Here is a 16,375-nt window from a genome sequence, read left to right as displayed (position 1 = left end):
CACCACACCACACCACACCACACCACACCACACCACACCACACATACACACTCACACCACACCACACCACACCACACCACACCACACACCACACCACACCACACCACACCACACCACACCACACCACACCACACCACACACCACCCCACACCACACACCACACCACACCACACCACACCACACCACACCACACACACACTCACATTGCACCGCACATACATACATTCTCACACACAACACACACACACACACACACACACACACACACACACACACACACACACACACACACACACATCGCACTCACACACACATCGCACTCACACATACAGCCACACACAAACACCACACCAAACTTTAGAACGGCTCCCTAACTTTAATTGAACATTATGATCACAGAACACTGAAGATAATTCCTTGCCTTATTATACAGCTGTGTTCTGCCTGTTATGGTAGACGGCGAGCTGGAGAGTAAATACATAATACTCCCCTCGTTACAACCAAGCCAGGGCTTATTTGCCAATCTATATTCTGCACAGAGAATAATCACAGCAATGACTCAGATCAAGGGAGACAATTGTCTGTATCCTTCGACCAATATCATGTAATGGTTTATGTTAGATTTCAAGTTCTGGCGTTTTTTCATCATAATCATAACATTTTCAGGGGCTCACTCACATTGAGTTGTAATGATTTCAGTTATCGTGAAATAATGCGAAAATATTTTAAAAAGTGTTGTCTTGAATATTCCCCCTGTACAGGGATACACAGCATTAAGGAAACAGTTTGAAAACAAGAACATAACTTGATGTGGCCTCATATCGGTTTTGAATATGAAATTCTCTCATTCAGACTCTGAAACAACTATGTCCTAAAACACCCAAGCAAGTCTACAGTACTTTGGCATGTCTAGATTTATCATCCAAAACAGGCTTCCACAGCAAATGTGCTTGGTTTAGACCAAGCAATATTTCCTAGGAGAGATCTCTGCGATGAAATTTCATTGCAATGTTTTGAAGACACTTCTCTTCTTCTTCTCACAGGGTCTCTTAGACTACTAGTATAACATTTAGTCCCAGAAATAAAGTTATCTTATTTAAAAATATTTATACCGAGGCAATCTAGACTTACCAAATCATTCCAGGCTTGGGTTAAATCATTTTTTAAATTTATTCTCTATGGTCTGGGTGGGTGCAATGTGTGGAGCCCATTTCTGGTGTCCCCTGCTGTGATATTGCTGGAATATTGCTAAAAGCAGCGTTAAACCTCACTCACTCACTCACTCACTCATTCATTCACTCACTCACTCTGGGTTCTGGGAAGGGCCACTAAAAATGAAGAATTCTCTGGGCTCCTTTCTATTATAAAGGCTTTTAAAAATATTTTCATTTCAGAGACTAAATGCTAGTCTGTGAGTTAGCCTAAGTATGGTGGGGGAACACAAGGCCTCTCTTCTCGAGGCTTCTCTTCTCGGTGACATTTAGGAGAAGGAAGTTGGTGGAGAAAAAAATGGGATAGATTTCGACTTCCTTGTTGTTGTACATTTCAAGGCTGTTTGGTCTCAAGGCTTTAGTACAAGGAGCGGGAACATATCTTGAACATTCCATGATAATTTTAAGAAATAAACATTGAACAACAAAAATGTCAAAATCAGGGCTTGATTTAAGGAACTTGATTTAACTTGCACCAGGTGCATGTTGACATGAAACCTAGTTGCACCTGACAAAACCAGGTTGCACCCTGGTCCCATAAATTTATTAAAGTCGATGAGACAGAGATGCAATAACTCGTCTCTGATCTCTGATCTCGAGGGGGTGGTTGGGTAGCCGAGTGGTTAAAGCGTTCACTCATCACACTGAAGACCCGGGTTCGATTCCCGACATAGGTACATTGTGTGAAGCCAATTTCTGGTGTCCCCTGCCATGATATTGCTGGAATATTGCTAAAAGCGGCGTAAAACCTCACTCACTCAAACCCAGGTCTTCGGCGTGATGAGCGAACGCTTTAACCACTAGGCTACCCGACCGCCCCTGAAACCTTCATGAAACTCGAATGTTTTTGATGATAGTCACAAGGCAGTATATACCCTTTCTACACTGATGTGTTTTCTGTAAAAAGATCTGTAATATGCTCAAGAAAATACAAAGTGTCATGAATGTTTTCAGGATAAGTACCGGGCGCTTACAAAGTTTACTTAGATACTGGTCTAGAAGTTGGTCGGGGGTGCTTACTGGAGCTGTCGCTTAATATGGTGAATACGGTAACTTGTATAATTAACAGTTTAGTTTCAATGTAAGCTAAAAGTATCAATTAATTTAAGTCATCATGTTCTTCAACCAAATTAAACACCTTCTTTCCCACTTTTTAAAAAAAATAATGATAATGTATTAATTTATTCATGCAAGCCTACAGATGGTCTTGCTGACTGCTATAACACATTTAGCTGACGAGGCTGAATTCAGCCATGTTGTTTTCGAAGGGTATTACGCGAGCTTGCAGAATTTCACCGCAATATTATTTATGACAGAATAATATATTACTTGTTTCATGGATGAGTGCTCTTAAAATTTGTAAAAGTAAATGAAGTAATAACATTTGAAAGTTTTGAAAATAAAAAAAGGGTTGCTTCAATTTTCTAAATGAAATTATCCTTGATTCTCCCATGACAGCACGAGAATTAAAATGCAGTAGGTTTATGTCAACATTTATTTTATCTAATTTCATTTGTTTGTGTGTTTATTTATTTTATATTTTTGTATTTTCATTTTGTTAAATTTATTTACATTTATATTTATTTAATTATTTTCTCCCTCCTGATTCTTAGAAAATTGACAAAGAGAGTCTGTAAAACAAAAAAAATGTCTTTTATTAAAAAAAATGAACCTTCACAAATATTCAAGAAGAGTCAATTTTAGAATAAATCTACAATTTTTTCTTTGAAAAACACTCCACAAAACCTCTTTGTATGTAAAACAGCTACAATGAAGATTGTGTTATCAGTGTTCTCTGTTTACAACACAGCAGATGTTTCTGCCACTGTAGAACTGTTCTTTGAAAGCATGACATAGTTTGAATAACTGAACTGCTGTAAGATTCTTAGACTTGTGAAAAACAGTCTGGGTCATTTTGACATGACATTTTTTTGGTTAATTATGCCATTGCACTTTTCACGCTTGAGATGTTTATGTCCAAGTCGGCTGCAACATAATTTATTTTACAGAAATGTATTTTGAACCCATAGGAAAATAGGTTGCGTTTTTAGTTTTTAGTTCTAATTTTATGTATGTCTTGGTAACGATGTTCTCGTTTTCCTTGCTGAGGTCACATGACTCTTCTTGAAAACAAAAACAAAAGTGAAAACGCAAACGTTATGTTGACATATAATAGTCAAACTGCCACAAAAATGACATTTAACGAGTCAAAGTATGGCATTTATGATAAGTGTATCCATTCTCTGGTAACTAAAGTTCGTTTCAAGGCATCAATAGCGGTAATCTGACCGTGGTTGCTGTAAATAACGTTGAGTTTTGCGATCTACCGATCACTTCACACACGATTTCTCCGAAATTAATGTTAACAATATTTTGAATGAAATTTTGAATAAACGTAATAAGATATATAACAAACATAAGTCCAGATATACAATGAACATGATTTTATAACCAGATAATATGATAATGAGATTAAATCGCGTACTTCAGTTCGGATTTGTTGACTGGTATTTCTGGTGTTGTGTGCACGCGGTGATCAGCGTATAATGATTTTTGAGGTGGGGCAAAAAGTTGTGTCAGTGTAAAACTTGAGTTTATTAAAAATGTAATTAAATTTTGGGAGCCATGCGTTACTGCTCGCTATAACTGAGTTAGCGCTATATCGAAGGGCACAATAGCGAGGGAACACTGTATCCTTATAATCAGGAGTGAGCTGACAACTGTGTTTCACACAGTCAGCACTATTTCAGTATTTTGTAAATAATAGTCTTGGCAATGCAAACCCGTGATTGACAGTGTTATGAGGTTAGGGGCACAGCTTGCCCAGTTGTCTAAGGCACCACAATTCACTGTGCAGAGTTGCTCCCCTTGGGCAGACAGAAACCTATGATTGTGGTTTGAATTTCTGTTCTATCCATGCTTGGTTTTTTTTAATCAAAGTGGTAAATGTCTGACACCTGTATCACTTTCCGCATTTCTGTAACGCTGTGATGGAACTGGATTATTGTTCAAAGTGTTGTTAAACCCCAACTCTCTCTCTCTCTCTCTCTCTCTCTCTCTCTCTCTCTCTCTCTCTCTCTCTCTCTTTCTCAATCGAGGTGATTTCTTATTTGGAATGCAAAAAAGATAACCCAGAAATCAGTACTTACAGATCTAATTTAATCAGAAATGGCAATACAATGGGACAAATATATAGATTGCTCATTTTAAACATGGTTGCCATAGCTGCCTTATTGAAAATGCAATGCTAGCTCATTGCTGTTTTCCTCTTTCTTTATTTATCTAATGAGTGCAAGAGTGTAGTTTTCTCGCTACCCCTCCTCTGACTCTGCCAGATAGTACCCATGATGCAATGTGGTTTTGTCTCGCCGCAGCTTAACATGAATACCCCACTCAGACCCAGTATACTGACTCCGAGCCGACCAGTCCTTGTTTTAGCCCCTTAATGCCGAGCGCCAGACATCTTTTAACATCCTTTGGTATGACGCGGCCAGGGTTCGAACCCCAAACCTTCCGCTTCCCGGGCGGACGCTCTACCACTAGACCACGGAGGCAGTCTCCCAAATATCTAGACTTGCCTATAAGGAAGATAGAATTACTACACACCATAGACTTAACTTTCAGTAAAGCCTTGGAGCAAGGCTAAAAGGCTAAAGCTGATACAGACATGACAGAAAGTGATGGAGGAAATGATGTGAGATGTGGAGAGATGATGTAGTGCATGTTTTGTCACGTACTACAAATAATGTGACAGGTATAATAGCAGCAGCCCACGCCCCTTGCCCTCAGCCTCCCACAACACACATCCTCCATCACCCCCACCCCTACACACCTCCCCCTCCAGGCAAATGTCAGATGGTGAGGGTTTGCTCACAGGGAAATGTCAGGGAACAGGGGAACTCAGGGTTCCCAGGACAGCTGTAGGGGAGGGGTGGGGGTGGGTTAGACTTGCACAAGTCTGTAAGGCAATATTTATTAGTTTAAATACTATTTTATAAATTATGACAACAAGTTGTCCCTGTAAGAGACTGGAGTCCTCATACTGTCCACATACCTAGACTTGTTTATTAGGAGGATAGATACTGCACATCCATGGACTTATCTTTCAGAGCAGCCTTGGAGCAAGGCTAGGGGTGTATGTGGGGGTTTGGGATCCAAAACAGCTGTGGGATGGAGTGATGTTGAAGTATTGTTTCCAGGACATGTTGGGGGTGGGGGGTAGGCGGGCGTGGTGTTGGAACTGTTCCCAAGTCTTGACATAGTTGGGATGGAGGGGTTGGTGTGGGGTGGGGTGGGGTTGAGTGGGGTTTAGGGTGTTCATGTATCCTAAAGGGTGGGGATGTGGTTGGGTGTGGGTGTGGGGGGATTGAACTGAAGTACCCAGGACAGGTGTTGGGGAGGTATAGTGGGAATTCAGTAATTTCCAGGGATGTGGAAAGGTGGGTCAATGAACCTGAAATAGATGGACTGGGGGGGGGGGGGGGGGGGGAAGTAAGGGAGGTTCTGGTGTAGGGAGAGAACAATGTAAACAGGAGGAGGAGGATGTGATAGTGTGATAGGACAACAGTATCATAATAGTTTTCACAACTGTCACAATATATTATTATTGACACTATTGAATTAAAACCCATGAAGATCCAGGTTAGAATCCCATGCTTGCCATAAAAGCAACTACACTTCTCATAAGAGGCGACTAACAGGATCAGGTGGTCAGATTGGCTGACTTGGTTGATGAATGTCATGGTATCCCAGCTGCGTAGCTCGATGCTCATGATGTCATTGCAGCCGGACCCCTCCTGGCTTCATAACATAGCCTGGTTTCTGGTTCTGAGAGTTTTCAGATTGTACCATGATTTGTTTGGATGTGACTTCTCCCCGAAGTTTCAGTTTCTCTGGCATGTCTTTAACATTCCATCAACCAAAGTATATGACACACCCTTTCCTGACAAAAATACACCATCTTATCCCAGCTATGTTTCTGTAGCCTTGTGGGGGTGCCCCCTTCTCTCCTCCTGAGACAGATGCATCCTCCCTTCACAGCATCGCATCTCATACAAAAACAACTGAAGACGAGGAGAATGAAATAACCACCCTCGAAAAAGTTTTAAAAAGAGTATATCTTAAGAATTTCTCAAATGTTACCCAAAGTGATATGAAAGATTTATTTGAGTGAGTGAGTGAGTGAGTTGGGTTTAAAGCCGCTTTTAACAGTAGTCCAGTCATATCACGGCGTGTCAGCTTTATGTGGGAGGAAAGCCCGAAGTGAGCAGGTCTTAGACGTTTACCACTTCGGTGAAATCCACGAGCATGGGTATGGTGCTGACAAACCTAGAAACATAATTGGGGCGAACCGGGATTCGAACCCACAATCATAGGTTTCTGGCGTGCCCAAGGGACAGCGAATCGCGGCGCCTTAGACGACTGGGCCACCCGTGCTCCCAGAATCCCTGTGGGTGTGGGTATTCTCACAACAGTGAGCAGGGCACACAAGGTCATTCAGAAAGACGGGAGCACGGGTGGCCCAGTCGTCTAAGGCGCCGCGATTCACTGTGCAGAGTTGCGTCCCTTGGGCACGCCAGAAACCTATGATTTAGTTGAGACCTTTTGGGATGAAAGGGCGACATAGACAGTGCCACTGGACAGTTTAGAAATATATATTAATATATAGTTTTTTCTTTGTTTGTTTGTTATGTGTTCTACACCACAGTCAGCAATATTCCAGCTGTATGATGGCAATCTGTACATAATCAAGTCAGACAATCCAGTGATCATCCTCCCCTAATACCTGGTAATATTAAGCTGTAGGCATTTACACAACCGAAATCGACATAATAAGCGCTGAAAAACACTGATGTTCAGAAGGATGCATGATGCCCTTGAATTATTTCCCCTCTTTTTCAAGCCCAATACAGTACTTGTTTAACGCAATAAGTGCCCAGGGTGCTTTCAAAATTAGAAAAAGGGGGCTCTTATTAGAATATTATTTTGGTGAAAAAAACAGAGCTCAAAGATAAATTTCGTGGTTTATCCTGAGAGCCTGAAATGTTTATATACAACAGATATATTTTTCCAGAATTTAATTGCCCATAATTAAGGGTGCATATAACACACGAGTGCGTATTACTCACGAATATATAAGTCTTGTGTACATTGATCAATCGGAAGGGTTGCCAATTGGGATTGTTCACTAGCCAATATATTAGCAAATATTGCCGTGGGCATGTATTAGAGCGGGGCGCTTATTATGTGGAATACGGTATATAGGGGATGAAGTGAAATTGATACAGATTACTAAAGTTCACTCTCCCCATATTTTTTCTGTCTACAAACAATTTTGCTACTATACTAAATGACCTTTTTTGACCTACATTATTTCTACATGTGGTTACGGTGGTAACATTCTGCCAATTATTCTGTTTCCCTTTGTTGGGTCCGGAAGAGGGAGGAAAGTAGAAACACTATTGTGTAGGACAAAAAAATATATATAAATGTTTCTTACTTCAGCTCATCCAAACATAGGATAGGTGGGAAGGGGGATGTTTTTCGGGTTTGGTTTGAGCAAAGACATACATACATCTATCTATATATGTCTTTGGTTTGAATGACTGGTTTGTCTAAAGTGAAGCCTGACCATGAGAGACAATGCTAGTAACACCTATTTATCAATAATCATTTCGACTTTTCCATTTCAAGAGGCCATATCCTGCAAGTCATATGTTTTAGAGAATAGTGAGAAAATGTTAACATTCTTTCCATGGGTTGAATTTGAAATGGGATTCGAAAAAATATCTCAGCTTTTTTTTATGAAGAATAAAAAACTCAGGCCCTACAAATGAAGACAAAATACTCTGTGACTCCCACGCTCATACTAAATAGCAAATGGTCTGCACCCTTGGGGCTTCGGACTAGAGTCAGAACCAGATACATATGGACAGCCTCTGTGGTCTAGTGGTTGAGCGTTCGCCCGGAGAGCAGAAAGTCTGGGGTTTGATCCCCAGCCATGTCATACCAAAAGATGTTAAAAGATGGTACTTGTTGTTACCCTGCCTAGCGCTCAGGACTAAGGGGCTAAAACAAGGACTGGTCGGCTCAGAGTCAGTATACTGTAATATTGTTGAGTGTCTTACTGTCCCGAGACTAAAGCTGAAATATTTTGGTCAAAGAGCTGTGGTGCAGTTGTTTGCAACCATTTCTTACCCAACCTGAGACTACAGTCAATCTTCACTTGTAATTCCATGGATTTGGATAATTGCCGGGTAATCAATGATTTGTTATCTCCTGTTTGTTCATCTGATGCAATACGACATAGTTTTTGACTGGGCATATGAAATAGCAATTATACTCAAGTGCAGATTATGCACACAAAAATAGGAATGGTGTCATCCATGCCATCCAAATATCATGATTGATTGATTGATTGATTGATTTTTTTATTTTTTTATTTTTTTATTTATTTATTAAAAATAGGAATGGTGTTATCCATGCCATCCAAATATGATGATGATGATGATGATGATTTATTGATTGATTGATTGATTGATTTATTTATTTATCAGTCAGTCAGTCAGTCAGTCAGTCAGTCAGTCAGTCAGTCTGTCTGTCTGTCTGTCTGTCTGTCTGTCTGTCTGTCTGTCCATATTTATTTATTTATTTATTTATTTATGTTATACAGAGGAAAGTCAGATTGAACCACAAATCTGAAGGCGTTCGTGATGGTCTACGAAACACTCAATAACTTTATAAATAGCAACAAACACTGGGCCTGGAACCCTGTGAACCACAACACATGTTTATTTGTGTATAGGGACCCCACTGAGAGGGGTTTGGGTGGAAGCCGATCTGAGGGGGGTTTGTGTGGTGTGTGTTTATAATACAGGCATGTTTCAAGTTTATCACAAAGTGTTTATTATGAGGAGTCCTTGCATACTGCTGCTGTAATGCGTGAAGGAAGTGTTTGATTATTTCATCATTGGGGGAGTGAGTGCGTGATGTTTTAGGAGGCAGATATATTTCAGCTATATCATGGTGGTCTGTAGATAATCAAGCCTGGCCGGGCAAGTATCGGCATTATATGTGAGACATTATGCCCAGGTTATGATAAACAAGATGTAACACTTTTTTTGCATCACTCACTCACTCACTCAGCCACTCTGACACAGCCACTCACTCACTCACTCAGCCACTCACTCACTTTGTCAGTCACTCACTCACCCAGGCACTCTCACTCACTCACTCACTCACCCCGCCACTCTGACACAGCCACTCACTTTGTCAGTCACTCACTCACCCAGCCACTCTCACTCACTCACTCACTCACTCTCACTCACTCACTCACTCAGCCACTCTCTGGCACAGCCACTCACTTTGTCAGTCACTCACTCACCCAGCCACTCTCACTCACTCACTCACTCACTCTCACTCACTCACTCACTCACTCACTCACTCAGCCACTCTCTGGCACAGCCACTCACTTTGTCAGTCACTCACTCACCCAGCCACTCTCACTCACTCACTCACTCACTCACTCACTCACTCACTCATAACAAGACAAGCACATGGTTACATTCTCCATCACCAGATACTGAGATGCGTTTCACCTCATCGTGTGTATGTTTCAGGGCTGCTGTGCATCCTGGGACTCATCCTGTACCCGGCAGGATGGGGTAGCGAGGTGGTCACCAAGTACTGCGGCGCCCAGGCCGACCCCTTCTACATGGACAGGTGCAGTCTGGGTAAGTCAGTCAGTGAAGATTGTTTTACCCCCGCTCTTACCAATGTTCATCAATATCACAGCAGGAATGGATTAGAAGCATACCAGTTGTACCTAGGCAAATATTTATTCCAAACACCGCACCCAAAATGAGAAATGTTATTTTTTCAAAACATTTTGTTTTAACAAACTAGATTAAGTTCCTACTTTCTGAAATTTGTATTTTGACATTGCAGTCAATGTAGTAGCAGAAACTTAGCAATAAAACTGCTTCCTTTTTATTTGTCCTGTCACGTTTATTTGTCCTGTCACTTTATTTGTCCTGTCACGTTTATTTGTCCTGTCACGTTTATTTGCCCTGTCACGTTTATTTGCCCTGTCACGTTTATTTGTCCTGTCACCTGTATTTGTCCTGTCACGTTTATTTGTCCTGTCACCTTTATTTGTCCTGTCACATGTATTTGTCCTGTCACGTTTATTTGTCCTGTCACGTTTATTTGTCCTGTCACGTTTATTTGCCCTGTCACTTTATTTGTCCTGTCACGTTTATTTGTCCTGTCACGTTTATTTGCCCTGTCACGTTTATTTGTCCTGTCACGTATATTTGTCCTGTCACGTTTATTTGTCCTGTCACGTTTATTTGCCCTGTCACGTTTATTTGTCCTGTCACGTTTATTTGCCCTGTCACGTTTATTTGTCCTGTCACTTCTACAAATATTACATATCTGAAAATAATCGAGCTGGACCAGAAAATCCAGTGTTTGATATCATGAGCATCAATCCATGCAATTGGGATACAATGACATGCATGAACCAAGTCAGCTAGCCTGACGACCAGATCCCTTTAGTCGCCTCTTATGACAAGCATGGGTTGCTGAAGACTTGCAGTGACTGCATCTAATTTACGTTCCCTGAAAAGTCAATTTCATCGGATGGAAAATCCCGGTCCTATTCCACAATATGATCTTAGCACTACAGCGGTCTATGTTAAAGTATGGGAGTTTCAATCTCCTTACCGCTAAGATTGCTTGGTTTATAGTGGCCCTGACAACTTAACCCTTAAAACTTAAGGAATTACCATATTTAATGTATTAAGCCCTTGCTGAACAACTCCTGGACCAATCTGTAATTAAATTTGACATGACCATCTATATTTCTTTCTGTACATTGTACATATTACATATAGAGAATCTCACCCGAGTGTCTTTTGATATCAAATATATCAACACGAGTTGATAAAAGTGGAAAAATTCCGAGGCTTGCCGAGGATTTTTGCCACTTTTATCAACGAGTGTTGATATATTTGATATCAAAAGACACGAGGGTGAGATTTTATGTATCATCCAACATCATTCTTCCAACTTTTTCAATTTGTAGACAGTAATTAGCAGTGTCTTCAGTGTAAAAAGTACTGCTAACAGCTTCAATAGCAGAGCCATTAGTGATGTCATTTGATTGTGACGTAATGGTAACCAGTGACGTCACAATGGTCTGCAAAGCATTGTGATGTAATTTCATTGCAGCGATATCTACAGTGTAGATATCGCTTGATCTCATCACAGCGATATCTCCTGTGGGAGCCAGTTTTGGATGATGAATTACATATTACAGATGTATATTACATATTACAGAAAACAGTAGCACAGCGCGGGTATACCATTGTCAAAGTTTTAGTTTGTCCACTGTTCAATCTCTGAAAACAAATTGTACATGTGTATGGTTTTAATACAAACTCCCTCCTTTGTCACTTTTCTAAGTACCCAGGGCTCTTTATAGGGTGATTACAGTAAGATTTATTCCAACATCTTTTGTACTGGTCATATACAATTTAATAAAAAAACTTCTTTTTTTGCAGGATGGGCGTTCTACTTGTGCATCACTGGGACTGTTATGTCCTTCTTCTGTGCATTCCTTTCAGTGAAGGCGGATGAGTCCACTTCTTCCTACAAGGTAGAAGAGGAAGTGCTGGAAGGCAAAAACTTGATATGTGTTGTGTGAAACACCCCTTTTTTATAAAAGGACTCTTCCAATGTCAGAGGAAAGAATCTCCCACTGTACAGATAAAGGGGTGAAAGGCTTACAAACATTTGATAGTTTCATGTTTGAAACTGTATCGCCTAAGCTGAAATGGTTTAGTCCATTAATGGATGTGTTTGCCATATTGTATGTTAAACATGTAACGTACAAAATCAGTGCTATTTGATTTTTGCGAAGTTTTGTGCCTGGAAATTCTTTGTTTATGCTTGTGATATGATAAACATCTTATTGTACCCATATTAGGAGCCAGTGATTAATATGCAAATAGTCGGAGTCAGTAATTGATCTGAGTCAGTGAATATGCAAATATGGAGGTCAAACTAATACCCCTAGAAAGAGAAATAAGGAATCTAATTTTAGGTTAAGATGATGAAATTAGTTTTTGAATGTTACATTTCTGTTTAAAAATGCATTTTGGTATTTTTATTGAGATCAGATTCTCAGAATTAGTGTCTGTGTGAGACTGAATATTTGTGTTAAATTGTACAAAAAAATAATGTAATTCCGATTGATTTTGCTTGCAAGAAGACATACCATACTCATTTTATTGTCAAGATAAAATTTGATACAAACAAGTTCTATGTCATGTTAAACTACATCTCCCCAAGACAGATGTGTCCACAAGCCTATATGAATGCCTAGTTGGAAATTAGCCTTTGATGAAGGCGAGAGGACATGCTTGCCTCGGAAGACGGTTAAACTAAGGTATCAATATTATCTGAGTCATGTGGTAAACAGATATAACAACGTCACAGAGTTCCTGTTTGTAGTCATTTGTATATAAAGATCAATATAGTTTTGTAATTTCATTCCCCTATTTTGTAGCATGTTAAACATTTGTATATTGTGATGCTAAAAGATGCGCCAATGAAGTCAGCACTCATGGTCCAAGGGAGACAACTCATCAGGAACTTCAGTCAATCCACAAGTGAAATTTGTATTGAGAGTATCTCATTAAACAGCCTTAGGGACATTCTGGATCACAGGTGGCCATAACCAGGGTTTAAAAGGGACTAGAATGGTTATTGGATGGTCAATTGGTAGACTTTTTTTAGTCTCTGAAATGAAGATATATTTCATGTTAAGTTGTTGATTAGTCTTATTTTAAGGAGCCCTGCGAATCTCTTAATTTTTGGATCTTTCAAATATATAATAGAAAAGTGTATGCTTCAAATAATGCTGGATATTGGAAAAATATGTTTTTATTAGCAATCAAAAACACTGATGTGCAGAAGGATGCATGATGCCCTTGAATTATTTCCTCTTTTTTTCAAGCCTAATACAGTACTGTATTTAATGCAATAAGTGCCCAGGGAGCTCTCAAAATTAGGAATAGGGGGCTCTTATTAGAATATTATTTTGGTGAAAAAAACAGAGTTCAAAGATAAATTTTGTGGTTTATGCCGACAGCCTGAAATGTTTAAATATATGACATATATTTTTCCAGAATTTAATTGCCCATAATTAAGGGTGCATATAACACACGAGTGCGTATTATATGCAAATAAATAAGTCTTGGGTACAACTGGAAGGGTTGCTAATTGGGATTGTTCACTAGCCAATATATTAGCAAATATCGCTGTGGGCACTTATTAGAGCAGGACGCTTATTATGTTGAATACGGTAGGTAGGTAAGATGTATGATGTTTAAAAACAATCTGTATTGATGGTATCAAATTTCATTCATTCCTTCTTTATCTCAGTCTCATAGATCAAATATTTTTTGCATCCATGGCATAATCTCATGTCAAACTAACTGAATCTTAAAACATCCTAACCTTGCAAAAAATACACTCTTCATTTAAATAATAGTGTAAGGGATCAGTCAGCGAAATGAAAATTAAATCAATGTGGATCCATCAGTGACTGTAGGATCAAAAACAATATCAAATTTTTATTTTTTTTAAATATATTATGCAAAAATTGATTTTTTTATTGCAGTATTATGGGAAACAACCACACAAAAGGGTTAACCATCATTGGTTTTAAGAAATGTTTTTTCAAAATCAATTCATCATAGTCAATGTAGTCTTATGCACTGTATTTCATATAGTACATGTGTCAAAGTGCCTATACTTTATCATATTTTGAAATAATTACACATTTAACTCAATGGAATATTTTTTATGTTTAATAAACTATCAAACAAATGAAAGACTTCTTGGTATTTTTCATAAATAATATTCATTATCAGAACATCACTGGTTGGATAGGTTTGTGATAGTTGTAGCGCTAAGATGATTGTAACTCCCATATTTTAACATAGGTTTGTGATAGTCGTAGTGCTAAGATGATCATTACTCCCATACTTTAACATAGGTTTGGAATATTTGTAGCGCTAAGATGATCGTAACTCCCATACTTGAACATAGGTTTGTGATAGTCATAGCACGAACATCTTGTTGAGCCATGTTCATTTTGTTAAATATGCTGGTATTAATTATCTAAACCTGGGCACAGTCATCAAAGCCTCTGGAATTTGCTGTGGAGAGTTGCATCCCTTAGATGTGCCAGGATCGTATAATCATGGGTAGACCCCTATGACTTGCATCACTTCGGGTGGCATTAATGTCAACTCACGCAGTGTCTGAATGTATTGTCAGATGTCTTGAGTCAGTTCTTCGAGATCTCACCACAGAAGTCAGCTGGCATCTTCCACAGACATTCCTGCTACATCAACTCTATTATTGCATATAAATATATTGGACGATGTGCATTTGTCATACCCATTATTTATTGTAATCTTGGCCATGAAAACTGAGAATTTTGAGTGAGGTGATGTTTTTCTTCACTGGTTAAATAACAATTGCACATCACCATGGCCTGTATTTGCAGAGTAATCACAGAAACATTTTCTTGTATTTTCATTGAAACAATTTTTAAATAAAAGTAAACAAACTGTGGAGATGAACATGTATTAGGGCAGACCAAATTAATTACTTGTTTTATGGGAAAATTGTTTTCTAAAAGCCTTGAGGGAAAAAGAGAATTTTTCTTTCCCATGTTGAAGGGCAATACCTAGAATTCTTAAAAAATGCAGTTATGCAAAGAATTGTTGGTTTGTTTGTTGTTTAATGCCGCACCCAACAATATTCCAGCTAGTGGCCTGTAAAAAAAGTCTGGACCAGACAATCCAGTGATGGTGCTCATGCACATTGATCTACGGATCTGGGATACAATGACATGCAACATCAGCGAGGTGGTACTCCAAGTTGGTTGCCTCTAACAACAAACATGAGTTGCTGAAGGCCAGTTCTAACCAGGATCTTCACGGGTCTGCATAGGATAAATGTTTGTCACGTTGTCAAGTGTTTTTTTAGATGCATGAGCTGTTTCCTATTGGAACATTTGTAAAGTTCACACTGCCGAGAGTCATCAGTCAAGACCTTTCACAGTTGTTACAGAGGCAGTGAGGTAGCCTAGTGGTTGAAGCGTTTGCTCCTCACGCCGAAGGTCCGGGTTCGATTCCCCATATGGGTACAATGTGAGAAGCCCATTTCTGGTGTCCCCCGCTGGAATATTGCTAAATGCGGCGTTAAAACCATTCTCACTCACTGAAATTTGTTACATCAAACTTTAATAATGACCAAATACAAGATGAAATGTTAACAAGAACTATCAAAATGTGAAAAAAAACCTTGATTTTATTCTTTTGGTCCATATATTCTACTCATATTCTTTCATATCACTGTAGCTAATCTGTCAGGCCCCGACTGATAAACTATTGTTATATAAAAGAATCGGGCATGGCATGACAGATTAACAATAGTAATATGAAGGAATCAGGTGATCCTTTACTTTTTAAGAGTAGTATATACAGCAGGTGTACCGTGGACTTGTAGATGTACATCTCCACTGTTCGTAGACTTAGCAGTCTCCCACATGGGTACAATGTGTGAAGCCCATTTCTGGTGTCCCAGGACGCGATATTGCTGGAATATTGCGTCGTAAAAGCATTGTAAAACCTTACCCACTCACTCACTCACTCAGCAGTCATTGGAAGTCATCATAAGAGAGTGCCTTCACACCATGTTATTTCTACTGAGATTTCCAGGTTTATTGGGTAGCCTAGTGGTTAAAGCGTTCGCTCGTCACACCGACGACCCGGGTTCCATTCCCGACATGGGTGCAATGTGTGAAGCCCATTTCTGGTGTCCCCACCGTGATATTGCTGGAATATTGCTAAAAGCAGCGTAAAACCATACTCACTCACTCACTCCAGGTTTACATCTCTACTCAAATGTTTGCTTCCATTCTTCCACAATAAATAGTTCTATATGACTTCTTGTTTGTTGTCTTCCAGACCCTGTTTCATGAAGTGATATTGCGATAGAAGTTAGCTCAAGTATATTAACCATAATAGGGCTGGAACGGGTAGCTCGAGCACCCAGGTCTGGTGGGTACTGAGTAGGACCCG

General features: G+C 39.5%; 1 protein-coding gene across 3 annotated transcripts in view; it reads left to right on the top strand.

The window, feature by feature from the left end:
- LOC139461092 (LHFPL tetraspan subfamily member 2a protein-like) overlaps window positions 1-16,211 on the top strand; it is a 47,093-nt gene extending 30,882 nt beyond the window's left edge. For all 3 annotated transcript variants that reach the window (XM_071242621.1, XM_071242620.1, XM_071242619.1), the window contains 2 exons: window positions 9,830-9,943; window positions 11,777-16,211. In XM_071242621.1, the coding sequence (XP_071098722.1) occupies window positions 9,830-9,943; window positions 11,777-11,919 (257 nt within the window). In that variant the 3' untranslated portion in view covers window positions 11,920-16,211. The remainder of the gene's footprint in view (window positions 1-9,829; window positions 9,944-11,776) is intronic.
- Window positions 16,212-16,375: the final 164 nt, after the last annotated feature.

This window comes from Haliotis cracherodii, unplaced genomic scaffold (assembly GCF_022045235.1).
Source record: "Haliotis cracherodii isolate W230 unplaced genomic scaffold, xgHalCrac1.p SCAF_14, whole genome shotgun sequence".
Lineage (NCBI taxonomy): Eukaryota > Metazoa > Mollusca > Gastropoda > Lepetellida > Haliotidae > Haliotis > Haliotis cracherodii.
The sequence above is the reverse complement of the archived record's forward strand: the minus strand, read 5'-3'. Positions and strand labels throughout refer to the sequence as shown.